The following is a 27271-nucleotide window of genomic DNA, read 5'->3' as shown; positions in this document are numbered from 1 at the left end:
GAGAAGCTCGGAGTTGTTGTACACGTACCTGCGTTTAACAGGATACCACTGTTGAATTAACCTGTTCGGTCAACAAGCTCTGATATCTGACTTCCTATCTATTCCATTGTGGTCTGATTTTCTTCTGTGAGAATTCAGGCACAAGTTTTAGCAAAAGTCAGCAGTCTGTTCTGACACACCAGCCTCATTTAAAAAAAAAAAAAAGGATTAAAACAGTGACAGTATTTTTTTTAAGCTCTTTTACAAATTCATGTGTTATGTATTTTTTTATGACATGAGCTCTCCAGGAAATGTACCTCATTCCTGCAGTTTTCTTCTATGTGTATTCATTGGAAGCAAACTGCTGTTGCTCTCACCACATCCTCTTTGGTGTCAGAAGATGGCACTATAAATCTTGAGATGCCATGAACAGGTCCCAGGTTCATTAGATGTTCCATACTGTGTGCATAATGTGGGGCTCACCTTTATTGATTTGCCTAACTGTTGAATCTTGTTGCCTTTTCTTCCTTTCTTTCTTTCTTTCTTTCTTTCTTTCTTTTTTTTTTTTTTTTTAGCTTTTTTTCCCCTGGCCTTGTAAGGAAAACCTCACCACTTCTCAGTACATCTTTGTGAGGATGGTACTTTAGTGCACCACTTTAAAACAAAGACTGTTTTTGTTCACAACCATAGCAACAGCTGGAAAGTAAGTCTTCAGGCAGGTCGAAGAGGGAGGAAAATGTTCTGTTAGGGTTTATTCAGGAAAGACCTCATGGGTGCAAAAAGGCACACACCATCTTCCCTTTTTAACCCTGTGACATACAGATCTGGCTGCAGTCAGGTTGGTGGACATTTGCAGCTCTGACAGGTTATACATGAATGTGATAGCAAAGAAGTCTCTTGCATGCAGGCACTGGCTTGTGGGTAAGACTGTCCTGTGACTCCTGCAGCTGACTGGAGAGGGATGGCCATGGCTTTTAGGAGGAAGTGGGGCTCCTGGAGCAAGTGTCAAAGCTTTATAGATCCACTGTGCTAACCTTCATGTTAGCAAAAAGCTAAATTTTGTGGGTTTTTTGTTTTGTTTTTTTTTAAATAGGGCTGATTTCATTTGTGGGATTGGTCACTGACATGGTTTGCCAGCTAGTCCCCTCCTTGGCTACAGTCACGCCTCAGGTCTGGGGACCTAACATGTTTGAGATATCTACCACATCACACTTAGGGTTTCTTCAGTAACTATTTAATAATGCCATACATTTTTATAAGGTTAGATTGTTTGTTTGAAACATCTGTTTACATTCCAAATTCCAATAAACTTGTATTGGTATTGGTAGCAGGTCCATTTCTAAATGCAGATTTTATTTTGTTGTTTGGTCTATGGGAACTTAAAAAGCAAATGTAACTCTTCTATTGATAGTACAGAGTTGAGTTTTTGATTAAAATAAGATTTTGGGCCAGTGACATGGCAGGTAAAGGCATTTGTTGCCAACACTGATGACCTGATGTGGTAGGGGAAAACCTACTCCCATGAGTTGTCCTCTTCCCACACCTGTGCTGTGTCATGTAAACACACACACAAAATAAATAAAGTTTTCAAAATCTTCTTTTAAGATCCTTTATAAACCAGGACATACATTCAGTTAAGGTTTTTCATAGAGCCCCTGCCTCCTTGCGTTGTACCGTCTGTGTTTCCATGTATATATTTGTTCTTCCTGAGAATTGGAAACATAACATGGCCGAGACATAATCTGTGTTAATGTGTCAAGTAGCAAACCTCAAGCAATGGGGATTACCGTGGGTGTTACCATGTGCCATCACAGGCAGCCTGGATCCTTGGTAGTCAGGGGATTCCTTTTCAGTTCTCCTTGATTACCCAAGCTTCTCTCTAAGATGTTCAAGAACTTGTTGGAGGGTCTCAACTGGGCATTAATCCCACCTCTTTGCCCTGGGTCCTCCAGAGACAGTCCAAACATCTGGGAAAAGAGTTGACCACATTCCCCTTCTCCACACCCCACCCCCCACCCCTCCTTGGCATGCTCTGGGTGAGAGGTCCTTGAGTGACAGCCCAGTGGGGCATGTATGCAGCTGTGGCTGCATTTCACCTCTCTCCTGCCTTGGGCTTGAATTGCTTGCTCCCTCTGGGCTTGTACTTGATGCTTAGGCTGGCCTTCCCCTTTTACCTGCCTCAAAATCTACCTTGGTATATATGCCAGATACCTTGGTCCACCTCCCCCTGGAGATTTAACCTGGGTTTTAAAAGAGTGTGTGTGAGTAGGGGTGTGAGTCTAGTCTTATATTCAAACTACGCTAGTAAATTTGCCCACCCAGTATTCTTTTCAGTGAATATATTCTTTTTAAACTCAGTAATTCTTGTTTGTTTCATTACTTTATTCCAGATTAAAAGTGCCTATAACAAGGACTTACAATTAATTTTCCTAATGAAAAGCAAAAAACAAAAAAAATCACGAAAACTGATGGGGAACAGGGTAGTGTTGCACTGTCATCTCTGGTGTGCTAACAAGCAGCTCCAGGGCTGAGTTCAAATCAGTCTCTCCTTGGCACCCACAGAGAGTGGCCACAAGGTTGCCTGGACTAAAAGCCATGCTGAGAATGATAAGTATGTTGGTGACAGTTTGTTCTTTTCAGACTCCAGTCAGCTGACCTGCTCCTGTTCTTGTAGGTGGCTGGGTAGAAGCCACTGCCTGTGGAATGAGGGCATGTCTTACTGTGGCTTGATCTGGAAGAGCAGAGTGCCCAGCCAAGCCTCGTGGACCCTACCCTAACATGTCTGTGCTTGGAGCACATGAGTTCCCTGATGGAAAGGATGATACTCTCAGTCCAGCTACTGAGAGAAAGGAGCTGGGGGTTCCTAAAGCTTAGAGAAGGTGGCTGTTGGGGACAGGTGAAAGAAAAGATCCAGTAAGAAAAATGTTGTAAGGTGGGCCTTGAAGAGCTCATTCTTCTAAGGATAAAACTAGGGGACACTTAAGTTCCTGCTGCAAAGCCCTGGAGAGGACACTGCCCCTGCTTTGGTCCAGTGGCTCTTGAGAGGTTGCCAAGGTCCTGGGGGAAACAACCTAGGTTCTCCAGGAGCATGTTAGCAGAGCTACTTGGGGGACAGGAAGGATAAAGTTTGTATGCGCATCGAGATAAATATAGGAGCCCAGTTAACTGTTTCTGTTAACACCAGGTCAGATTCCCAGACACCCACAGGGAAGGGCAATCTCTCCTGCCTGCAAGGTTACTAGATAAGAGCTGGGGAGAGGTGGTTGCAGAAAGCAAAAGCAAGCAGGTCTCTTGAGCACACAAGAGCCTGAGTTTGTCAAGAAGGTCAATAAATTAAAACTGAAGTGTTTAAAAAATAAGCCCCATCGTGTGGAAAAGAGTGTTTGCTTTTGCAGTGTGGGTGGTCTTGGTTGTAGAGCCTGGCAAGGTTGGATTATACAGCAGACTCAAACTTTTGTGTCAACCAACAATGTACTACAAATGTGACACTTGACCCTGAACTGCATGTATTGGGGATTTTTAAAAAGACAAAAACAAACTTTGAATCAATAAATTAACAGTTTTTCCACTTGGTGGCTCTTCTTGCTGTAAATCATGAATTGGGGACAGACTCTTGATATCCAGTGACAAGTTTGGATAATCTTCAAGAACCAAGGAGCCTTCTGTTTGCAGGGGGGAACAAAACTGCCTGTGGTCTTTTTCCAAAGGAACACTACAAACTCAGTTCCTCGGCGTAGCCCTGGACGACTGATGTGGTGCCTTGTCAAATCATGTTTTCCTAAATAAAATGTATGTTGGCAATTCCTGGCTTTCACAACTAGGAGATACACAGTTGATTTGGATCTTAGCTTGTATTTAATGGGGGAAGAGGGGGGCATAAACTTGGAGCTTTGAAGACCTGTGGTAGCTGAGGTGTGATTTCTAGACCCCTGCTTCTTAGAGCTGGCTTGTTCCTTTATCCTTGGGCCCAAGACTCAGCCATTTGTAAAAGTCCCTCTCCACCACTACTTGGAACACACATGTGAACGTGGGCCTGCTGTCACTTGGCTGTTGGTACAAGTCTTACATGTATGTATGGGTTTTTTTTGTTTTTGTTTTTGTTTTTCTCTAACTGATCCTCCTTGATTGGACCCTTGGACAACAGCTAAAGAGCTTGGAGGCAATGTAATTTCCTAATAGACATGGGCAACCCTTTGTTGCCTTTAAGCAGTAGAAAGAACCCTTTCCCTAAGTGACTGAGACAGCTTACTAGATGCCAAGTGCTTTCTACATTGTGGTCAAACTCTAGTCACTGGCCTCTCAACCACCTGCTTTAACATGATAGGTATGGAAGGAGGTCATGCCAGACAGATTAGTTGTTTGCAGAGCAGGGTTGAAAATTTGAACCCACTTGCTGCCCTACAATGGTTGTGGTCCTTTTCCCTGAGTAAATACCAAGTCATCTGATTCCTAAACTAAATTCTGAGGAACTGTGGGGCTGGAACTATTGTCTGGCTTGCAGGATGGCCACAAGGCATCTGCCTAAACACCTACACTTGAAGGACAGGGCAGAATAGATTTGTGACATGTGGCCAGAGTTTCAGAAGGCCAGGCCGATGGCTGCCTCTGTTGGGGCCAAAGAGCAGGAAGAGGATACTTCAAGGCCTGGGCTCATGCTCGTGCTGTGGAGAAGACAAGCTTGCACCCTGTCCCAGGTGGCCTGCCTCACTGGCTCAGATTGATTAATGCCCTCTTTCCCCTCTCCCCAGGTCTGTTGCGGTTCCTCCCACTTTTCCATAAGCAGAACAAGAACCAAATCAAAACGTCTTAACGCGTGTAGCGAGATCACGTCCCGAGAGCAGACACAAAATGGTGGCAGGCTTGGCGAACAGGAACTAGACCACCCGAAGGGCAGCCCACCACCGTAAATCAGACCTCACTTCCGAATGTAAAAGGTTCACATGCCTTTGGCTTCCTGTTGACTTCCTCCTGACCCAGAAAGCATGGGAAATGTGAAGGGTATGCAAAAATGGTTGTTGGTTACTGTTGCTCCCCGTGCCCTTGACCCATCCCATGGCAGCCTGTTATTTCAGCAAACCCCAAGGACTAGCTGACCACAGACTCCACAGATGGAATGGGGACAGTGTGTGGCATGATGGGCAGTTACATATTATTTTAAAAGTATATATATTATTGAATAAAACGTTTTAAAAGAAGTGGATGGAGCGTATTCAGTGTGGAAGGGGCCATTGACCAAGACCTGTGGACAGAGAGGACTGAGTCACCAGTGCATTGGTGCCAAGTTCTCACTGGAGGGAAGCAGGACCAGGATGGCATGTTGTCAGGCATGGAGTGAACATCGGCTTGCTGCATAGGCTGGGAAAGCTGGGCCGTGTTATGACTGCAATCCCCATTGTGTGTCCACCCTCAGCAAAGGAGAAGTAGCTCAGTATTGGAGGGGGATAAATGCCCCCATAGTGACTTCAGGGGGATGCTATAAGCCACCCTTTGCAGTTTCTCTGCTCATACCTCAACGTTTTGTATTGTTCAGTTAAGCCTACTCCCTTCTGAAGAAAGCCTCAGTCCTGGGGGCAGGTTGAATCTGCTAACCAATGGGAGGGAGGGGATCAAGTCCAAAGACACTTCTCATCCTGCCCTAGTACTCCCAGGAAAGATAGAGGAGAGCAGTCATACATACATACATACATACAGAGTCTGCAGTGGAAGCTGTTAACAGGAAACAGCCAATTTACAGCAAAAAGGTTGAACTGTCAGCTTGTTCCTCACAAGGTCCACTTGCCCTGTACTCATCTGCCACTTGTTCTGAATGCCATGTGAATCAGAGTGTGAACACTCACAGTATTAAAGTGATTATGTGGGAAGGAAATAGGGCCCCTACCAGATCCAGTCAGCTCACCAGGTGTGAGAACTTAACACACCCTACCACAGTGGACACCAGCAAGTACCCTCTAGACCAATGACCATAGACCAAAAAGCCAATGGGCTACAAGCACCTTGCCTTGGTTTCTAACCCTACCACTGGCTGGCTTACTGTTCTCAAGTTGTCTCCAGGGAGCCTTTCCAGTTCAAGGCTCTAGAAAGTTCAGCTTCAGTAGCTCATGTGCTATCTCCACACACTGTGTACAGTTAGGGCCCTGTGCAGAAGTGGGAGGTGTCTGCGGGACAGACAAGTGTGGCGATCCAGCAGTGCTCATACAGAACTAGGAAGGCTTGCTTAGTCCTTGGGCTTTTTCTGCTTTTTAGCCCTAGCTCTCCTTCCATACAGTGTGGAAGTCTTACTTTCAGAGATCCCAGGCCTATCCAGATACTCTTGGGTTTTGTGGGTGGCAGGAAAGGAAAAGAGGGAAGGGAGAAGGGAAGGGAAGAAGAGGGAAGGGTAGGGGAGGGTGAGGAGGGAAGAGAAGGGGGAGTTTTCACTTTGGTATTGAGAAGAGCACCTGGAGCCTGCTAACCCAAGAACCAGTGGCATAGCCCATCCACAACACACACAGGTTGTCAGAGAACCCTTGCATCTCCATAAGTCCTGAATGTCTTTTCTGACTGCTTGTAGTAAAAAAAAGTTCAAATGTTATCAAGAGTTAATAGTTAAAGCCCCTCCAAGCCATCAGTTTGATCTGGTTTTTTTTTTTTTTTTTTTTCATTTGTTTCTATAAACCCTTATTATCATCTAAATTTTACAATGACTTTCATGGATGCAAGTGTAAAAAAACGGTATTCTCTTTCTACAATGTGTCCAGTTGACAGTAAACTTCTCTGAGTCAGCATGTATACATCTACCTCATCTGTTTCCATGGCTGCACAGTGTCCCACTGTCTACTGTGTCATACACAGTTAAAGCAATTCCTTCAGAGACTCTAGGCTGTTTCTAGTTTTTCAGAATTGCTAAATGAGTCCATTTGCTCCAGATTTGTAGCTGGGGTGTATGTAGGATAAAAATTACTTTTTAAAGGGGTATAGTTCAGCTTGTGCATGCATGATGGACTTGGGTCGGGATTGGGGGCAGACATGGTCAGAGGGCCAGAAGGTGGAGAGGACAGACCACTCTTCCCAGAATGCAGTTTCCAGGGCTGTTAACAAAAGATGTATCTCGCATACATTTTTCTAAGAAGCCAGACTCAAAAGACTGCATCCTGAATGATGTTGTTTAGGGAGAGTGCAAAGCAGATCACAGTTGTCTGAGTAAAGTATAACTCTAAGGTGTTATGACATCCTTTTGGGGGCAGTGTAGCATAAATGTGAAGTTATCAAAAGTTCATCTTCCCGATAGTAAACTTAGAAGTATTTTTAAAAAGCATCACATGCAGAGACCAAGCAGAGTTCCGCTTGACCTTCACTCTAGGAGCCTCTGCTGTGGCCCAGGTCCCTGTCCTTCACCTCCAGCAGAACGCTTTCAATGTTCAGGACACTCCCATAGTTTTGTTCTGGCTGTTCATCTCACTGCTGTGCCAGAGAAAGGGGGCCGGTCAGGTTGGGGGGTTACACTCTGCAGGATAGTGTGTAGTACCTCCTGGTGGCTCCCAAGCCTGGGTTGACCTAAATACCTCCTGTTCCCTGGCCATTAGCTGATAACCAAGACCTTAAAGTCATTGGTGCTTTAAGTTATGCCTTTGTTATTAAATCTGTACATTTAAAACCCAACCCAGTTTGTGTGTATAGGTATGCACACACATGTATGTACACATCTGTGTAGTGTGGAGGTCACTGTACAGGGTCTTCCTCGGGAACTCTCCACCTTTTTTTTTTAAGATTTATTTATTTTATGGATATGAGTATACTGTAGCTGTCTTCAGAAACACCAGAAGAGGGCATCAGATCCCATTACACATGGTTGTGAGCCACCATGTGCTGGGAATTGAACTCAGGACCTCTGGAAGAGCAGTCAGTGCTCTTAACCACTGAGCCATTTCCACCTTAATTTTGTCACAGGTTTTCTCACTGAACCTACAGCTTCCTTATTTGGCTAAACTGGCTGGCCTGCAAACCCAAGGCCTGTAAACCTCCCATCTCCATCACCCCACTAGAATTACATGTGTGTCCCACTAAAACCCAACTTTTTTTTTTAATGTGAATTTTAGGGATCAAACTCAAGTCCTTATCCATGGGTGGAAAGCACTCTACCAACTGGGTCATGTCCTCAGCCCTCTATTATAACTGCCATTATGATCAATTATAATTGTCTTATAGCTACAAACCAGGTGACACTAACACCTTTGTTTAAGCTTTCATGGGTCAATAAATTTAAAACATTATGGGTGTCGGATGTGGTGGCACATATCTTTAATCCCAGCACTAAGGAGACAGAGGCGGGTGGAATTCTATGAATTTGAGGCCAGTCTGTTCTATGTAGAGAAACCCTGTCTTAAAAACAACAACAAAAAGACCAAACAAAAAACCAACAACAAAAACTTAATGGGTGATATAGGGCAAGGTGGTACACAGCTATTGTTCTCAAATGAAGTTAGCTGATGCAAGATTTAGGGTTTGAGGCCAGCCTCAGGTACATAGTTAGATCCTGTTCTGAGAAACAGACAGCAAATAAACCTTTAATTAGTTCATCGGTTGCCATGGCCACGCATGGCTCCAGGGACTTGGACCTGACTGGGGTGTTGAGGAAATGAAGAAATGACAGAGACAGAGAGCTGGGATTGGATGGACGGGCTCTCTGCAGGAGAAACCACAGCACCTCGAAGCTCAGCATGCATATTACACACAGTTGAGAAGGGATGTGCTTGGAGTCATTGCAGACAAACAAGGAAGTGGCCTTATGGTATACAGCTGAATCAAAGACACAGGGTTAGCTAATGTTGGTAGAAATGGTCTCTGTGGAGGAGCAGTGTTCAGGCTGTAAATATCTAGGGAAGAAAGCTATGATGGACAGTTTTTGCACACACTGTTGATATCTACACTTGGACCAGAGGGCGGCTTTGCCATTCCTCCGTGGGTTTGAAGCTCTGGGGTTCTTGACTTGGTGGTGTCTATGTCAACAGCGCACGTCCACACAGGACTTCATTCATCCTGGGCTTTCTCTTCTCCCTACAACTACTAAATGCTGTAAACATTGCTTACATGCTTAATCACATCACCTTAGACGTTTCAGACGTAGTCTATGTAATCTGTTTTACTTCACAAGCACAGCAGCTAATGAAAAACCTGACCAAAGTCCCCCAAACCACTCAAATACCAACAAACCGAACTTTAAACTCATAAATTGGAAGTGTTAAACATCTATTGTTGAGCTGGAGAGATGGCTCAGCAGTTAAGAGCACTGTCTGCTCTTCCAGAGGTCCTGAGTTCAATTCCCAGCAACCACATGGTGGCTCACAACTATCTGTAATGAGATCCAGTGCCTTCTGGTGTGTCTGAAGACAGCAGCAGTGCACTCACATGCATGAAAGAAGTAATTCTTAAAAAAAAAAAAAAAAAAAAAAGAGTTGCCTTGGTTATGGTGTCTGTTCACAGCAGTTAAATCCTAAGACAGTGTCATTTGTCATGGCAGCCATAGAAAGTATGAGAGTAAGTGGATTTTTTTGTCTGTTTTAAACTTTATTTTATTATTTTTCCCTTTGGAGACGGGTCTGTGTAGTCCTGGTTGTCCTGGAACTTACTCCGTAGGACTAGGCTGGCCTCAAACTCAGAGATCTGCCTACCTCTGCCTCCAGAGTGCTGATGTAAAAGGTCTGCACCCTCAAGCTCAGCAAGATACTTTTGTTAAAATTATAACAATCTAATCATAATCAAAACTGAGCAATAAATTCATTGTAAAATCTGGACAGAAAAATAAAACCCCATGAATATTAGACAAACTAGTGTATTGACAATTCTGGAATTTTGGTATCTTTAAAAAACAGAGTATTACAAGAATGTGCTTTCTTTTTAATCTCAGGTGTGGGGATGTGGGGCTGCTTTAGTAGACTGACCACAGCAGCGGACTATGATTTCCTCTTGCTCTAGCAGAGGCATGGTTTGCTAGCTGCAGAGATTCTCAGAGGGTATACAAACGCTAGGGCCCCAAGAAGCAGGGTTGGTGGTTGGTGATCAATCAGGGATTGGTGTGGCTTGCTAGTAGCTGTACTTAAAGAAAAAACAAAAAAATTAGATTCAGGAACACTCCCCTCTCTGCCCCCAATCCTTTATCTCCTATCTAGTGATAGGGGGTGAAACCAGGGACGGGGGGAATAAAGGGTGGGAAAAAGAAGAATCCATGAATTTGGAAAAATTGAAAATGTTTGCCATGTTTCATATTAGGGCACATCACAACACTAATATGAATGTGGGCTGTATTGGTAGAAAAACTGCTTTCTCTTTCCCTTTGGGTTTCTCAGTGTAGCCCTGGCTGTCCTGGAACTCACTGCGTCGAACAAGCTGGCCTCAAACTCAGAACTCTTGTCTGCCTCTGCCTCCAGAGTGCTGGGATTAATGGCATGCATCGGGCATTTTGTATAAGCACTTTAAACAGGAGATTAGAAGAAAGAGCTCAGAAAGAGAGAGACACATGTATATATGGAAACTTTATTAGACACAGAAGTGGTCTTGAAAAGGAGATTTCATATGTGCCACTGACAGAAGCCTAAAGAGGAAAGCAAGGCAGTCGATGTCACATCAGTGACAGATGCTTCTGCAGCGAATGCTAGGTCTCAAAGATCTATAAAGGATAGAGAGCCTCAGTGGAGACTTGGATAAAAACACAAACAAGCGATTAAAAAATAGTTTCTCTCTCTCTCTCTCTCTCTCTCTCTCTCTCTCTCTCTCTCTCTCTCTCTCTGTGTGTGTGTGTGTGTGTGTGTGTGTGTGTGTGTGTGTGTGTAAGAGAGACAGAGAGGCACGTGCAGGAAGCTCAGAGAACAACTTCAGCAGTTACTCACCTGTCATGTGAGTCAGACCTTTGTGACAGGTGTCTTTACCAAGGAAACCCTCTTGCCAGACCAAAATAAAAGCAATTTAAATACCTGTGAAGAGGGGAGGGAGAAATGGCTCACTGGTTACGAGCACTGGCTGCTCTTCCAGTAAAACCAGGATTCGATTCCTAGCTCCCAAAAGGCAGCTCACAACTCTAACTCGAAGCTGGCCCTCTTCTGTCCTCTACAGGCACCAGACACATGGGAGGTGCACAGAAATCCATGCAGGAAAAGCACCCATACAAGTATATAAAAACATAGAACTAAGTGACTTTAAATTAATTTTAAGGGCCTATAAAAAGATAAGCCAGCATATTAGTAGTCAGAAAACAAAAAAATAAACCAAACCAACACGTACATATTTCAGACCTGTAGTTTTTAGAAAGTAGACTAATAGGAATGGTCACTATACATACACACTGTCTGTGGGAATGTAAATGGCTACATGATTTGCAAAAGCCATTCGGTCCAATAGAACATATATATTCAGATCTAGTAACTCTGGAGCAGACATGCAAGCCAAACATACTCATCCGGGTTTTTAAGGGGAAGATGTATAAAGATGGTCATTCCTGGAGGAGGGGAGGAATAAATGTAGATGCCCAGCTAGAAGGACAGTGATGGATTCCACACACACTGGTCCAAAGGATGGATCTATGTAACCACAGTGTTGGATACTGTGCTCAGTCCTTGTCTGTTTTAGGACAAATACAGCTTCTGAGGCTATCTGCACACATTAGTATGTAACGGTATGAGGGCAGATAAGGACAGAGCGGGTAGGGATGGGGACAATATACAGAGGCATACAATTATTTCTGAACAGTGATATTATGAATGATTGAAGTGTTATTTTTTTATAGTCTCCTCGATAATCTATGTTACATTAATCAGAAAAAAACACAGGGCTCAGACCTTCTAAGGGGCTCAGTTATTACCTTAATTTTCTTTTAGTCATTCTGTTTCCTATTTCCAGACTTTGTACTGGTGAATTATTTCTAGATATAATTTACTTTCTCTAAGATGCCAAGTGGTGAGTATATGCAGTGTTGAAATCACCATCGATCGCCTTTGCTTCAAACTCTTTTCATGTGCCAGAACACAAGCCTAGATGGAACACCATTTAAGAAGATGCTAGGCAACTGGCGGAAGTCTTCCACATTTGGCATTTCCTTCTACTTGACATATATAGCTATGCCTTTCCTACAATATTCCAGGTATTGACACTTAAAAAAAAAAGCTATTGGTTCAACTCGATTAGTCCAATTGTGTTTCATTTTTATTAATTTTTGCTTATATCTTAATATTCAGGCTTTTTTTGCTTTCGAATCAATGCATTTAAAGAGATAAATTTCCTCCAGAGTATTGCTTTCACAGCATCTCACTCACCGTGACTTGATAAATAAAGGTGTTGATGTAAATAGTGCATTCAATACTGGTTCATTAGTTTACACGTTCTTGTCTCCTGTTCTCCTGAGCCAACCCACATTTGTTTTTTGAGACAGGGTGTCTGAGTTCTGGCTGTTCAGGCTGGCCTCAAATTCAGAGATCTTTCTGCGTCTGCTGGGATTAAATCCGGTGCTAGGACTGAAGTCAGTCTCAACACACCGGGGATAATGTTTATCTGTCGTAGACACAAAGCCACCTTCGTCACTCGTCCCGCCCTTCGGGGAGGTGTCTGGCGTGACCCCACCCCTCCACACGCCTCCCGGTTCCCATGACACCACGCAGGCACTGTAAACACGTGTGGTAAACTTAAAGTCTCCTTCCGCTGTTCTGAACCATGTCCGGGCTGCAGTGGGGAGGGGCGGGAATAGTCCCTTGGCAACCGAGTTCCGCTCCCGAAGGGGCAGGAAGAGGCGGGCCTAAGGGCAGAAGGAACCGGAAGCCGCTCTTTCTGCGGTAGGACTGGGCGAAGCGCCTCCGGGAGGCGGGCCTAATCGTGCGGAGGGATCCGTGGCGGGCCGCGGCGGCGCTCCGCCTCCTCTCAGGCTTCGCAGCGCGGGCGGCAGTTGCTGTGGTTTCGGTGCTGGGTTGGCTCGGTGTTTACCGAGGCTTGCGGATCCGCGTCGCGCCGCCGCTTCCCGCCGTCAGTGGCTCAGCGTCCTTCCTTCGGACCGGCGGCACCCGTTCTCTTTCGCCGCTCGGTGCCGATTTCCAGTCCCGGGCCTAGGGCAGCTGTGGGGCCGTGGCTGGCGAGATGTTCAAGAACACGTTCCAGAGCGGCTTCCTCTCCATCCTCTACAGCATCGGCAGCAAGCCCCTGCAGATCTGGGACAAAAAGGTGAGCGGTGGGGCGGGGCCAATTCACCAGCCTCTCCTCCCACTTACTGGTGTGGCTACTGAGCCTCCGGTTCCCGGTCAGTAGAATGGGTGCAGAGTACCCACAGCCTGGCTTGAAACGCATAGTACTTTGATGAAAGATATGCATGTGTTCGCTGATACCAGGCATTGTGCTGCCCTCTAGACGGAGGGCCTTTTCCCCCCACTCCCAGCATCCTGAGCACCGGCCAAGCCAGACATGTTCTGGTCTCATTCATTAGCTCCGTCCATTTCACTGACCGCCGACAGCCTAACCTTTGGAACTTGCTGCGAACTCTCTGTAACTTAGAGTCCGCACTGTTCCTCGTTTCTCCGTTGGGAAAACTGCAAAAAGGTGATTGTTAGAGGCTTCTAGAGAGCCGTAAATGCAGACCCAGTGTCAAGCCTCCGTATTTTTTTATCCAGCCGTCCTCTAGAAAGGATGGTATTTTCGTTTGCCACATGAGATGGTGGCCTTCCCTGTCCGCTTTTGGAGATGTTAAGAGCTAGCTGAAATGCCTTGGCGTTTCCCTTCTCATGAAGATTCTCGGGGTAGTCAGCTGGATCTTTTTTTTTTTTTTTTTAAATATAAAGTAGGCACTCTGTTGAGGAAGCCAGGTGATTTAGTTTAGGGAATAAATATCTTTAGTTCTTCCCTTGGCAGGGAAGATGGAGAGAGGTGGTAATAATAGAGATGTACATAGAATGGGTGGAATAAGTCACGTTTATTGGTAGCAGAACTACAACAGTAGTGTCTTTCCTAATTCAGAGGAGGGCTTTGAGGCACACGGTGGTTGACAGAGTACCTGGGTTGTCTTCTGCTTGTCACTGCTAGGCAGTCGTGTTTTCTGAGGACAGCTTTGAGAAAAGCCTGTTGGAAGTAATGTGTCATTTGGCCAAGACAATTGAGAGCTCAACAAGATCTGGCCTTTGGTCCGTGAGCAGTCTGACCAACTCTTTCAGATCCATAGCTAGAGTTACGTCAGGAGTGCCACATAGGAAGCCGACCCTTAGCTTTCCCCCTATTCTCCTGAGTGTTTGTTCAGGGGCTCTCAAGTTAGACCTCTGCAAAGAGGACCCGGAGTAAGTCCACTTGACACTGTAAGGAGGAGGATGCTCACCAGCCTTGCTATTGAGAACAGCCAGAGGGCACAGAGAGCAGGCATGTGTGCTACTTGAACTCGGGAACTGAGCTGTCTGAAGTCAGAACAGGTCTGGAGAACATGCTGTTTTGAGATGGGAGAGAAATGTCAAAGCTTCCGTCATTTACCCCCTGGTTTTGATCTGTGGTGTGTTTTTTTTTTCAAGCCCGACTTTTTGACTAGTCAACATGTTTACACATGGCATATGAAAGCAGAGTAACCATGGTGCGCCGTGTCCCTTAACAACGCCTCTAAAGGTCCAATGGTACCCTGATGACATAAACACATAAGAAACATTGTTAGAACAGAGTTACATGGAGCAAATTAAACAGACATTTTGGCAAAGAAAGAAATTAATTACGTGTTTCCAACTCTTGTTTGGATTTGACAGACTAGTGTTTAAGGAGAGGTTTTCTCCAGTTGAGGCAAGAGGGGAAGTTTGGGTCTAATCCTCATCAGCTCTGCTATGTTCAGACCTTTCCTCAGCTAAGTTACAAAGTTCTCCGTAAGTGGGAATATAGTTTAGTCATGTTTATCAATGATTTATTGAGCAATACCTGAGTGACATCCATTGTATAAAGATACAGAATCGAGGGGGGAAATGCCCTTTTCCTGGGAAATAAGGCAGAGCTGTAACAAGATCAGAGTCTGGCCGTAGGGTAGAGGTTGTTGGGGCTGCCTGTATTACCTACATGTGGCCTGGCCCTTTGCCAATAGGTACTGCACACTGACTGTGAGGACTGTTTATTTTGATAACATATATTTACTATTCTGACTTAAGTATTTGTGCGTAGAGACAGTGCCTCTTTGGTTTCTATGAAAAGCAATCTTGAAAGATGAGGTATAGCATCTGCTTAGGCTTCTGAAATTAAGATGATTCTCTCCCAAACCTCTATTGTGGCACTGAGGCGCTGAGGCCCTGGCAGATGGCTGGCATCTGCCTAACTAGTTGTCCAGACTCACTCACTGGTCCCTCCTTAGAAACAGACTCCTGCTACCTGAAGGCGGCTATGAAGCTCTCTGCAACTTAAAACCTCCACTTGTTGGTCCTGGCCTTCACCCCAAGTCCACCCACATCTTCCTTGGTCTTTGGCTCACAGTACAGAGAAAGCAGTACCTCTGATGCTTGCCTTGACCCTGCAGGCTCAGTTTATCAGCTCCCAGCCTCTGCATCCTCCTTGTCACACTGGGACTTAGTTAAGATCCGAGACAGATCTTTGGTTTTCAGACCAAAAGCTTAGAAAAAAATCAACAGGCTCTTTAATGTTTCTTAACTTGCGCAACCAACAGATCTGACTATCGTAAGTAAGAATCTTAGGGCTGGGTGGGTATAGCTTTAATCCCAACACTCAGAAGACAAGGGCAGAGAGTCCCTGTGAGTTTGAGTCTGGCCTGGTGAATATAGCAAGTCCTAGGGTGACTAACCTGGGTGACTTAGTGAGGTACTGTTCCTCATCCTGCGTACTGCATGGGCTTCAGTCCTCTGCTACTGCACTGGAGTCCATGAAACTGGCTTGTGTTGTTACTAGGAGCCCATCAGACTGATTTGTGAATCCTGTCCTCTCATTCTTCCCAGCTGCTGATGTTTCTATATGGAATGTGACTATCACAGTCTTTTGTTTTCGTTAAGTAGTCAAGATGACTGGGTCCCCGTTTCTGATTTTAAGGAAGAATAAAGTCTCTCTCCAGAGTTTAAAAAAAAAAAAGTCACTTCATTTTTGTTTAGTGTCCGTGCAAGTGTGTGCACATGTTCTTGGCTGTGCCAATGGAAGTCAAAGGACAAGCTGTAGGAGTCAATTCTTTCCTTTTACCATGTGGGTCCAAGCATTGAACTCAGGACATCAGACTTGGCTGCAATAGGTTTATCTACTTTGCAGGCCCTAGACCCCGACTTTTAATTGATAAGCCTTGTTGATGTGTGCTAAATCTACCTGGCCTCCATGAATGGAACTGAGTAAATTTGGATAAAAAAAGTAAAATAATTTTCACTTTCCCAGATTCAGTCTTATTTTATGAGTAATAAGTTTTACTGTAACAGGATGAAAACAATGAGTTCCATTTACTTGTGCCCTTGCAAGCAACACGGAGCAAAGTGCTGCTAGTACATGCCTTTAATCCCAGCAGGCAGAGGGACCTCTGTGAGTTTGAAGCCATCGTGGTCTACAGAGCGAGTTCTAGGACAACCAGGGTTACACAGAGGAACCAGGTCTCAAAAGAAAAGAGGGAGAAAGTGCAAGAGAGAAAGGAAGGAAGAGAAAGAAAGACACACTATGGTACCCAGGTTAACTAAAGGCATCATGTGCATATGTCTGGAGTTGTCTGTGTAAGTAGTTCTAAAGAGTTCTGCAAATGGAGAGCAGTCCAAGGTCCCTTGAGCCTGAGCTTTGACCACAGTTTCCCACAGAGGGCTCCCTCTCCCTGTTTGCTGACTTGGAGCCAGGCCCCTGGCCCTAGGCAGATACTTTCCTGCTGCAGTGGACAACTTTAGCGGCTTAATGTAAATTGGGACATGTGTCATTAAGAGGACATGCCAGATGGCTGAAGGTTCAGCTGCAGAATGAGTGAGTGGAGCCAGAAAACGAAAGTGGGGGGAGGAAGGCAGAATGGGAATGGTACAGCTAATGTGTTATTTTTGAATCACTCTGTAGAATTGTGGAGATTGGCCAGCTTCCTCCCTATCCCTGTAGTATTATTTTTCCCTCATCTTGACCCTCCTCCCTGGGGCTTACACTGAGAAGGGGGGAAAAAATCAGTGTTCTTTATTAGTTGCCCAGCAACCAAGAAAACCCTGGGAGAATGACTGTGAGATGAGCTTAAGGTTTACTCCTCTGGTGTCTGTAATACTGAGGGTCATTCTCATCTCTAAAGCGGGTTCAAAAACCCCCACATACTTCATGTTAGGATGACGGGTTCACAGGGATGAATAAGATTACAATGTCATTTACATATGTCACTATGAATTCCATTCATTTTTTCCTTTTTTGAGTGCTTAAGGATAGTAGTGTGTGTTAGTGCATGTCTGTGGAGTGTATGTGCTGACGTGCTTGCTTGTGGAGGCTGGAGGGAGACGTAAGCTGGCTAGCTATTGAACCCAGATCTGCCTGTCTGACCATCCCCACCTCACAGTGCTGGGGTTATAGGCAGTACATTGCCTTGCCCACCTTTTATGTGGGTGCTGAGGACCCAAACTTCGATCTTAACAATGTGGCCCAGGCTGATCTGGAGTTAGAAAGCCTAAGGTAGCCCCAAACTGTCTCCTAAGTGCAGCCAGCCACTGTGCCTGCTAAACCTGTTACTTTGCATGCTGATATTAATTTTGTTATTTTTATTGCTGTGGCAGAACAACTTAAGGTAAGAAAGATTGTTTTTGGCTTAGTCTGAGGAGGAGAGAGTAGAAGTAGGGAGAAAGGTGTGGCCAAGGTCATTGTAGCAGGGACAGGCATCTGGGACTCCACACCTGTGGAGACCAGGATCAGCGGAGAATTTTGACACTAATTGTACCTTACTTTTTTACTTTTAAAACGTTTTATTTATCTTTATTTTATGTCCATTGGTCTCTTTATGTGCTATTGTCCATTGGTTATGTCCATTTGGTGTTTTGCCTGCATGTATATCTGTGTGAGGGTGTCAGATCCCCTGAAACTAGAGTTGCACACAGTTGTGAACTGACATGTGGGTGCTGGGCCAGTGCTTTTAATCACTGAGCCATCTCTCCAGCCCCCATCTTTTCTCCTTTTTATTGAATAATGGAGTCAGAACAGAAAATGGTTTGATACCACCTAGATTTAGGGTGGGTCTTTTCTCATGAAACTTCTCTGGAAGCACATAGTGGACATCCAGAGGTGCATCTCCAGCACACTGACTCTAAAGACTGAAGGGTGTGTGTGTGTGTGTGTGTGTGTGAGAGAGAGAGAGAGAGAGAGAGAGAGAGAGAGAGAGAGAGAGAGGAGTTTAGTCCTGTGCGTACATCTGGTTATATTTATGCTTACCAAGTAAGAGTTGGTTCCTACAGAGGTTGGAAGAGCACATCAGCTCCCCAGAACTGTAGTAACATGATTAGGAGCCCCAAATGAGTGGTAGAGACCTGGGTCCTCTGCCAAAGCAGCAAGTTCTCTTAATCGCTAAGCCATCTCTTCAGCCTACAATTTTAATTATTAGTGAAAGGATAGTAAAGCAAAAAAAGTTCATAAGCCATACTCTGCTAGCATAGATCATGAACTAATTAAATAATAATAGATAAGTCATAAGCTAATTAGAGGAAGAAGTAAAGTGAAACCGGTTTTTACCTTGAGCACTAAATGCCAGAGAATGCATTTTTTCTTCATCCAAAGGCAGGCCTGCCTAATGAACTCTGAGCTGAGGAAAGGAAGTTGATATTTTCTGGGGACATACATCTTACCACATGTGTTTTTGAGAAGCTTCCCAGAGGATGGGGTTACTTCCTGAAAGCCAGTGACAGCCTGCATTTGTTTTGTTTTGTTTTTGTTGGAGACAGGATTACTATATAGCACTGGCTAACCTGGTATTTGCTATATATACCACGACAGCCTCAAAACGTGTTTACACCCATGTGCTATCACAGCTGGGCTCAGTCTGTGTGATTTAATGTAGTCATTTCTAGAGGGGATGGGGTGGAAACCCTGCCCCAAGATCCACTCCTTTCTTTCAGAGCCTTGAGAAGAGGCTTTGGGAAGTCTCCTGTCCTTGAATGCTCACATCCCCAATCACTATCTGAACCCCACTCTATTTTTCCTGCGAATTTGTATTTCCAGCCCTTTGAAAGGGGCCTTATAAGGGGGAAATGGTAATTCACTAACAAATCAGGCTAGCTTGTCTCTGGATGAGGAGGGGCCTAGAGTGCGTTCTAGCTCCCTCTGTTGGCTTCTACATGCTTTGGAAGCCATTGTTCCCTTTGTAAGGACTTTGTGGGTAAGATTTGCAAGCTGTAAACTCAGAAAGGGGGCAGAAGGCCACTTCTCCCAATGAGATTTGGCTGCGCTTTCTGAGCTGGGAAGACAGTTTGTTGACTCTGGATGCAGAGATTTTCGGAAGTGTTAGGACTGAGGCCATGATTTGAAACAATGTTGGATAAATAGCAACATGTTGCTTTTTAGCAATAGTAGATTTGAGAGCCTAATTCCTTCTTAGTCCATTGGATCCCGCTGCCCTTGTAGCTGCTATTTTTAGAAGGAATGTGTGTGTTGTTGGGCATAACTTTAGTGTATGTTATAAATTAATATAGTACTTTGTTGGAATACTCCCAGCTCTTATCAGTGTGCTATACCACACTATTTGGAAATAACTTCTTGACAGATTCTTCCTGATTTTCCACAGGAAATACAGAAGAAATCTTGCTACTTTGCTTGGAAGTATTGGGGAAGGAGGTGGGCAGTGCTGGCATGTTCGACACAGACTTGAGCCTTTGTGCTCTTAATCTCTGTTGGAAAGTAGCCCAGAATTCAGAGCAGAAGGGCATTGAATATGGCCAGCTTTGTTTGAGAAGCATTTCAATGTGACATTTGTGTCTTGACAACCCAAGAACTGCTCCCCATTGGCAGAGATGAGAGGCCCATCTAACCCAGCATTCTGTGCCTGAAAATGGCACCAAAGGGTGTTTTGTAAGAAGCATTCTTCATGCCACTAGTTTCATGTGCTTTCTGACGCTCCCATGATCTCCTGCTTCCTATAATAGTCTACAGTCGATATGTTATCCAGGAATGTTCAAAACTCTCCTTGAACCTATTGAGATGTGCCAGCTCTTAGGGTGACAGATTCCAGAGTCAGCACATATTTGAACACTTAGCTTATGCCTTACACACAACTAAGTGCTGGAGAGGATTTGAAGGATGGGTGGCATTTAGTCTATTCTTGGCCGAGCCTCACAGATGTCACCTGGGAGCACCACACACAGTGGGGGTAGATTTAGATTGCACTCACTGATAAATCATACAGAGACTGATGGTAAAGCACAGGGCAGTATTTTTATAGTCTTTGTTGAAAAAGTATTGTCAGACCCACAGCGCCCTCTCCCTATATGCAAATCTAATAGAAAATAAAATTGTAATCACTAGGCTGATTAATGGACAAGAACAAGGAGCTTTAGTCTGCTAGGTTGAGTCATTGATTATGTGGCCAACTCTACTCCCCTTTCCCCTCTTTTTTTTTTTTTTTTTTTTTTTTTTTGAGAAAGGGTTTCTCTGTGTAGCCCTGGCTGTCCTGGAACTCTCTCTGTAGATCAGACTGGCCTCGAACTCACAAAGTTTGCCTGCTTCTGCCTCCCGAGAGCTAGGAATAAAGGTGTGCAGTACCAGTGCCTGGCTCAGCACTGCCATTGTTTGTTTTTTAGTACCCAGAAGGCATGTTTTCTTTCTCCTATAGCCTCTCCCATACCTGACTGATCTTTTCCATATTAAAACATTCAGCCCTATGTCTCTTGTGCATATTAGCAGCTTTGGATTTAGTGCTCAGAAATGTTTGTTTGAGAAAAGGAATTTATATTTAATGAGGGATCCTCATATTCTATGTATTATGTATATCTGTATATGTAGAAAGTGCTAAATTGTGCTGTCTAGAGAATATAAATCAAGAAAGTAAATCAAAAAATGGAGAAGTCACTTGGCTGAAAATGACTATACATGATATGGGAAAGACATGAACTTATACTTGAGAAAAGTATAAAACTATATAAAAGAAAGTAAGGATAAACTAGGAGTAAACTCAAGGAACACACACACTTTCTTTGAGACAAGGTCTCTGTGTAGCCCAGGCTACCCTGTAACTCATAGCAGTCTTCTACTTTAGCTTACTAGTAGTTAGAGTTGAAGTGTACACCAGCAGATGAGGCTTGGGAATACTACTCTCCTTCCTTTGCTACTTTCCTTGTTTGAGACAGGGTCTTTCTACATAGCCTTAGTGTGTTAACTCAACTGTATAGACAAGACCAGCCTCGACCTCACAGTGATCCACCTGTCTCTGCGTCTGGAGTGCTGGGATCAAAGGCAAGCACCATCTTGCCCAGCTGACAGTAGTATATTAATCTTTATGGACAAAGAAGCTATGGTGTAGTAACTTTGGAGTTTTGGTTTCTTTGAGAAACACAGAATGATGTGGCATATTTCTGAAATATGAGAGTAGATTTAGCTGAATCTGAATCAGGAAGGAATTTATTTCAAATGGCAGGTACACAGGCTTTGACATGTTGCCAACTTGTGTGTCAATTGTATGGATTCATTGAACCTTCAGAAAGTCTGCAACACTGATGGATTTTCACCTTTTAGGTACGGAATGGCCACATTAAAAGAATCACTGACAATGACATCCAGTCCCTGGTGCTAGAGATTGAAGGGACAAATGTCAGGTAGGTTATCATCTCTGTTAGACATTCTCCACCAGGAGGGCAGTTCCCTTCAGTATTAACAGACTGCAGAGTCAGGCTGTCTGTGGATCCCCTATGCTACTTACAGCTCACCCCAGGCAACTTACTTGATCTCCAGCTTTAGTTTCCTTGTCTGCAAAATGGGCATGTTTTCCTGCAGGGTTAGTGCAGAGTAAATACAGCACTTGGGTCCATGCCCAGCATAGAAAACAGTTAGCTGAGCATTACTATTGAGCCAGAGTATGGAGTGCTTGCTCTGATCACCCAGTTGTGGCCACTGTGGTTTTCAATACTGCAGTTTTGTTTGTTTGTTTGCTTCCTTGTTTGTTTTTTTCTAATCTGTCTTTTTTTAAATATATAACAGAATAGAGTTCATTCAGGTCATGGGGGAGTTAAGAGGGTAGTAGAGGCAGAGAGAGAGAGAGAGGAGTAAGGGCCAGCCATGAGCATGTGGAAAGAGAGGGGGAAGGGAAAGGGAAGAGAGGCAAGTGGGGGAGAGCAAGAGAGAGGAGGGCAAGAGAGAGCAAGAACCAGATCTATCCTTTTATATTTACCGTAGACAAGAACCCAAGTCTTCCTTATTGGAAGAGCATCCCAAGCTTTGTTTTTCAGATACTTTAGTATTGGTCTCAAGCTGTTGTTTAAGTGGGTTTGGGTTTTTTGTTTGCTTGTTTCTTTGGTTTTGGTTTTTCTCAAGATAGGTCTCACTATATACCTCCAGCTGTCCTTGAACTCACCATGTAGTCCTGTAGACCACGGTGGTCTCCCAGAGATCTGCCTGCCTCTGCCTCCCAAGTTGGGGATTAAAGATGTGAGCTACCACACCCAGCTAGTTTAGGTTTTTTGTTTTTGTTTTTTTAGATATATTGCCCAAGGTGCCCTTGATCTCCTGGCCTCTAGCAGTCCTGCACATCACCACACTTGACATTTTAACTAGTTTACTTATTTTGAATATGAATATGGGGAACACAGAATGGTACTCAAGCCATGATCTGTGTTTGGAGGTCAGAGTTTTCTCCTACCATGTGGGTCCTAGGGATTAAACTCTGGTATTGTACACACCACAAAGGAAAAAAGACAAATAATCCATTCCCTGGTGTTTCTGCTGACAGCACCACATACATCACGTGTCCTGCGGACCCTAAGAAGACACTGGGGATTAAACTGCCTTTCCTTGTCATGATCATCAAAAACTTGAAGAAGTATTTTACCTTTGAAGTACAGGTGAGTGTAGACCGTGACCTCAGGCTGCATGTTCCCCTTTGGTGTGTGCCCTTTGCTGCCTCTGCTAAAGTTCAGCGCCGCTCTTGTTAGAGTGTTCCAAACCAAGGTTTTATTGTGGGGGTTTTTAAAGAAATAGAATCCAGAAAATCAAGCCAATAGCTATGGAAGTTCAAAGCTTAAATATTAAAAGGTCAATCTGGGGAGGAAATATTTAATATTGAATGATTATTTCTGTTTTATTATGTTTGAGCTTTTGGTGGAAAGAAATATGAAATCATTCTATAGTCTGAGAGCCTGCAAGCTGTGTCATATGTCATAGCAGCTGCTGTTGTCTTGACAACAAATAATATAAACTTGCTGCTTCCGGGCCATCTGTCACCAGTTGTGACCTGTCTCTGGCCTGTTTATTCTCCCTAGGGTTTGGCATTGGGAATCAGGCTGTGGAGGCTCAGGTTCTTGTCTTAACAGCTTTTCTGAGCCTGAGAACATGGAACTAGCGTGGCCCTCCTCTGGGTGTTGCAGGTACTAGATGACAAAAACGTTCGTCGGAGGTTTCGAGCAAGTAACTACCAGAGTACCACTCGAGTCAAGCCCTTCATCTGCACCATGCCCATGCGGCTGGATGATGGCTGGAACCAGATTCAGTTCAACTTGTCTGATTTCACCCGGCGGGCATACGGCACAAACTACATCGAGACCCTGAGAGTGCAGGTAGTGCACCTTCCACAGAGTCCTGTACTGGGGGCTTTAGGACACTTTGGCTGGCTCATGGCCCATGTAGCAGAACAATGTGGGGGCTTCTAGGCGAAGTTCCCAAGGTATTGTTTAGGAAGTTTTGGTCTCAAAAGAAAGGTCCAGAAAATAATCAGAGTCTACTCAAATATAAGGTAAAGTCTACAAGCAAAATCCTTTTTTTTTTCCCTCAAATTTTTTTTTTTTAGATTTGTATATGTGAGTGTTCTGCCTACAAGTACATCTTTGCACCATATTCATGTCTGGTGCTCTAGAAAGCCAGAAAAGGCTATTGGATACCGAGAAACTATCTACAGGAGTTAGGGATGGTTTTCACCTACTGTGAGGATCCTTGGAACTGAATCTGGATCCTTAACAAGACCAATAAGTGCTCTGAGCACTGAATCAACTCTCCAGCCCTTGGGGGGGGGAATGACAGAATATTTTGTATATGAATATTTTGCATGTATGTATGTATACCACATGTGTGCCTGGTACTTGAAGAAGTCAGAATAGGTGTCAGATCCCCTAGAACTGAAGTGGCAGATAATTGTAAGCCATTGTGTATATTCTGGGAACTGAAATTGAGTCTTCTCTCTGCAAGAGCAAGTTACCTTAACCAATGAGCCATCTCCCCGTCCCCTCAATCCCACTACTGTTTGAATCCACTCCATGGCAATGCCAGTTTGCTGATAGAAATGAAGTTTTTTGAGTACCATGCCAGGGCTTGTGAGAGAATCAGCAGAAGAGGAAACAGTTATATTTAGCCTGTCAAAGTGAGTCTTGTCTCCACAGATCCATGCAAACTGTCGTATCCGAAGGGTTTACTTCTCAGACAGACTCTACTCAGAAGATGAGCTGCCAGCAGAGTTCAAACTGTATCTACCAGTTCAGAACAAGGCCAAAGTAAGACCCTCTTCTTTAAGGAAGTCAGGGGTGGACATGGGGAGCTATGGCCTATGACATCCTGACCAGAAGCTGGCCTGGCTTGGTTGGCACTGGAGGTTCACCATTGCCTTAGTCCTTCCATCATGGCAGCGCCAAGTCAGGGGTGAGCTGTGGACTGTTCCATTCCTGATGCCACCTCAGTGGCTTTCTGTTTCTTGTTCACAGTTCTTTTTGGAGGAATGCTCTCCGTATGATCCTTTGTCGGCCTTAAAGGCTAGTGAGCAAGCAGCGTGCAACTGTGGACGTGCTGTGTGTGTGCTTGCTCCAGCCACGCTTGTGTCCCCATGGTCCAGGGTCCGCTCGGGTGTCATCAGAAGCAGAGGACTGGTGGGACTGACCTTCAGTTATCTAATAGCTGCAACTGATTGTTCATTTCTACTTTTCTCCTTCAGCAATAATCGGACAGCAACTAAGGGAGACAGACTCTGGACGTGAGTCTTAGTTTAAAAAGGAAACTACATGGAGACCATGCAAAAACATTTAAATAATCCACTGTGCTATGGCTCTCACTGACTACTGTGTCCTTGTCGTGGACACCAGTGACCATGCCATAGTTGTGTTCCTTGCATTCTACGTTCAGTGGAGAAAAGCAGAGCCTTGAGTGACACACACGTGCTGGGGTTTCCTGTGCTGCCTGCCCTGGCATGTGAGAGACACGCTCAACAAATGGAAGAATTAAAGACGTCCTACAAGGCAGATTCAGACCAATATTTCTTCGTATATTCTTTCTTTTATATATTTAAATATATGTATATGTTGTGTAATACACATCATCTGAAAATGAATAAAATGCTATATTCTTGGTTTGTAAATTTATCTCTACTGTTTTATATGACTATGTTGCTTGTTCCTTTTGCTATGACAGCACAACCGTCAGCGCAGGACAGGCCTGTGCACTGAACAGAACACCTTCAGATGAGCTAATAGAAAGTAGCCAGGATGTCACTGGGAGAGTCGCCTTACTAGGAGGGTGGGTTGTAAGTTCAGTTTGACACAGTAACATTTAACCTAAATTATTCTTACACACCTTTGAAGGCGTCCTTATAGCCCTCTCCGCGGTTCTCAGTTGGATTCTCCCTCTGGAGCTAGTCCTCAGATTAAGGACTTGTCAGATCCCTGTGGAACGGCCCTGAGATGATGGCTTTGTTTGTTTGAGAAAAGGTCTCCCTACATAGCCCTGACTGCCAGGAACTCAATAGATCAGATTAGCCTGGGACTCACAGATTAGCTTGCCTCTGCCATCCCAGTGCTGGGATTAAAGGTATGGGCCACCAACCCTGACAAAATACATTTTTTAAAAGATTTATTTATTTATTATATATAAGTACACTGTAGCTGTCTTCAGACACACCAGAAGGCACCAGATCTCATTACAGATGGTCGTGAGCCACCATGTGGTTGCTGGGATTTGAACTCAGGACTTTGGGAAGAGCAATTGGTGCTCTTAACCGCTGAGCCATCTCTCCGGCCTGACAAAATACATTTTTTAAAAATTGCGTTTATTATTTATGGGACGGTGGAAGTCAGAAGACAACTTTCAGGAGTCAGTTCTTCCTCACTGTGAGTCCTGGGATTTAAGTAGTCAGGCTTGGCAGCAAGTGCCATGTTTTTTAAAGTTACAGCCAGGTCTCTGAGTTCAAGGCCAGCATGGTCTACAGATTGCGTGCCAGAACTGTAAGAAGAAACCTTGTCTTGAACATGGACTCCCACCTCCATTAATTATATTGCACATAAGTGTGCATGACTTAACATTCATGTGGCCCTTACAGGACTGTTTTTTTGGGAGTTGGTTTTTCCACCATGAGCTCAGTGGGTGGAACTCAGTTGGTCAGGCTGGGCTGAGCTCTCCCTGGTCACCTGCTGAGCTAGCTCACTGTCTCAGACCAGAGCACTCTGTACATCAGAGTGTGGACGTGCTTTCTGGAGGATGGGAACAGCTGCTTGCCTTGGGGGCAGGCTAGCTTCTGGCAATTTGTCTACTTTTTAAAGCTAACCCATTTTGAAGGTAATATTTCTATAATATAATGTCCAAATCATTAAAAGGAACAGTGCCAGACACTGTTCTCCATTCCTCTGGATTGGGTGTCATTCCCTGAGCCATTTTGATTTTGGTTGGAGGTGAGAGCAGATTCTAAAATAATCTCATTATAGTTTCTACTTTCCAAAAAATGTAAAAGTCAGGAACACCCTTTGCCAATATATTCAGCCTCCAAGATGTTCTGAGTAAGTATCTCTGAGGTCAGGGAGGGAGGGATACTCCATTTCTATCTTATGTGACTGTCACTATGTCCCTTTTCTACCCAGAGTTGAAAGGTCCAGGCACACCTGTTAATTCTATGACCTTCCTTTTTGGTCTACCAAGCCAGCTAGAGCCATTACTCTGTCTCGAGAATCCCTGGTAGTTCATCACTTCAGTGACCCTCGGGTGTTTATCACAGGTGACATTTCAGCTAGCCAGCATTCTTAGTCTCGATCGCTCTCTCTTTTTTAAGATGCCATGTGCCTGTTCTCTTTACAGAAGAAATCCCTGAAATAAGGTGGGAGTGGGGTGGTCAGTGACCTCAACAGGGCTTCCTGCCTGCCACTGTGCTGAAATCTTTGCTGCAGTCTCAGTCAGCGTTGGAGTGAAAGATGCTTTTGTGGAAGCAAAGAAGTCTGGGGTTGGCTTTCTTCTGCTC

The 27271-nt window shown here is 44.5% G+C and overlaps 2 protein-coding genes across 3 annotated transcripts in view; both read left to right on the top strand.

Annotated features, from left to right (window-relative positions):
- Nucleotides 1-5155, top strand: part of CSNK2A2 (casein kinase 2 alpha 2) — a 38948-nt gene extending 33793 nt beyond the window's left edge. For both annotated transcript variants that reach the window (XM_080936828.1, XM_080936827.1), the window contains one exon: nucleotides 4728-5155. The gene's annotated coding sequence lies outside the window, so the exon portion shown is untranslated. The remainder of the gene's footprint in view (nucleotides 1-4727) is intronic.
- Nucleotides 5156-12894: 7739 nt separating this feature from the next.
- Nucleotides 12895-25291, top strand: CFAP20 (cilia and flagella associated protein 20). Its single transcript, XM_080936897.1, has 6 exons — nucleotides 12895-13155; nucleotides 21592-21671; nucleotides 22802-22913; nucleotides 23436-23624; nucleotides 24441-24551; nucleotides 24986-25291. Exons 1-6 carry the CDS (start codon nucleotides 13072-13074, stop codon nucleotides 24989-24991), a joined length of 582 nt encoding a protein of 193 aa, XP_080793023.1. The 5' UTR covers nucleotides 12895-13071; the 3' UTR covers nucleotides 24992-25291.
- Nucleotides 25292-27271: the final 1980 nt, after the last annotated feature.

The sequence above is a fragment of the Micromys minutus genome (genome assembly GCF_963924665.1).
Source record: "Micromys minutus genome assembly, chromosome: 24".
In the NCBI taxonomy this organism is placed as follows: domain Eukaryota; kingdom Metazoa; phylum Chordata; class Mammalia; order Rodentia; family Muridae; genus Micromys; species Micromys minutus.
Note: the sequence above shows the minus strand (reverse complement) of the source record. Positions and strands in the feature narration are given on the sequence as shown.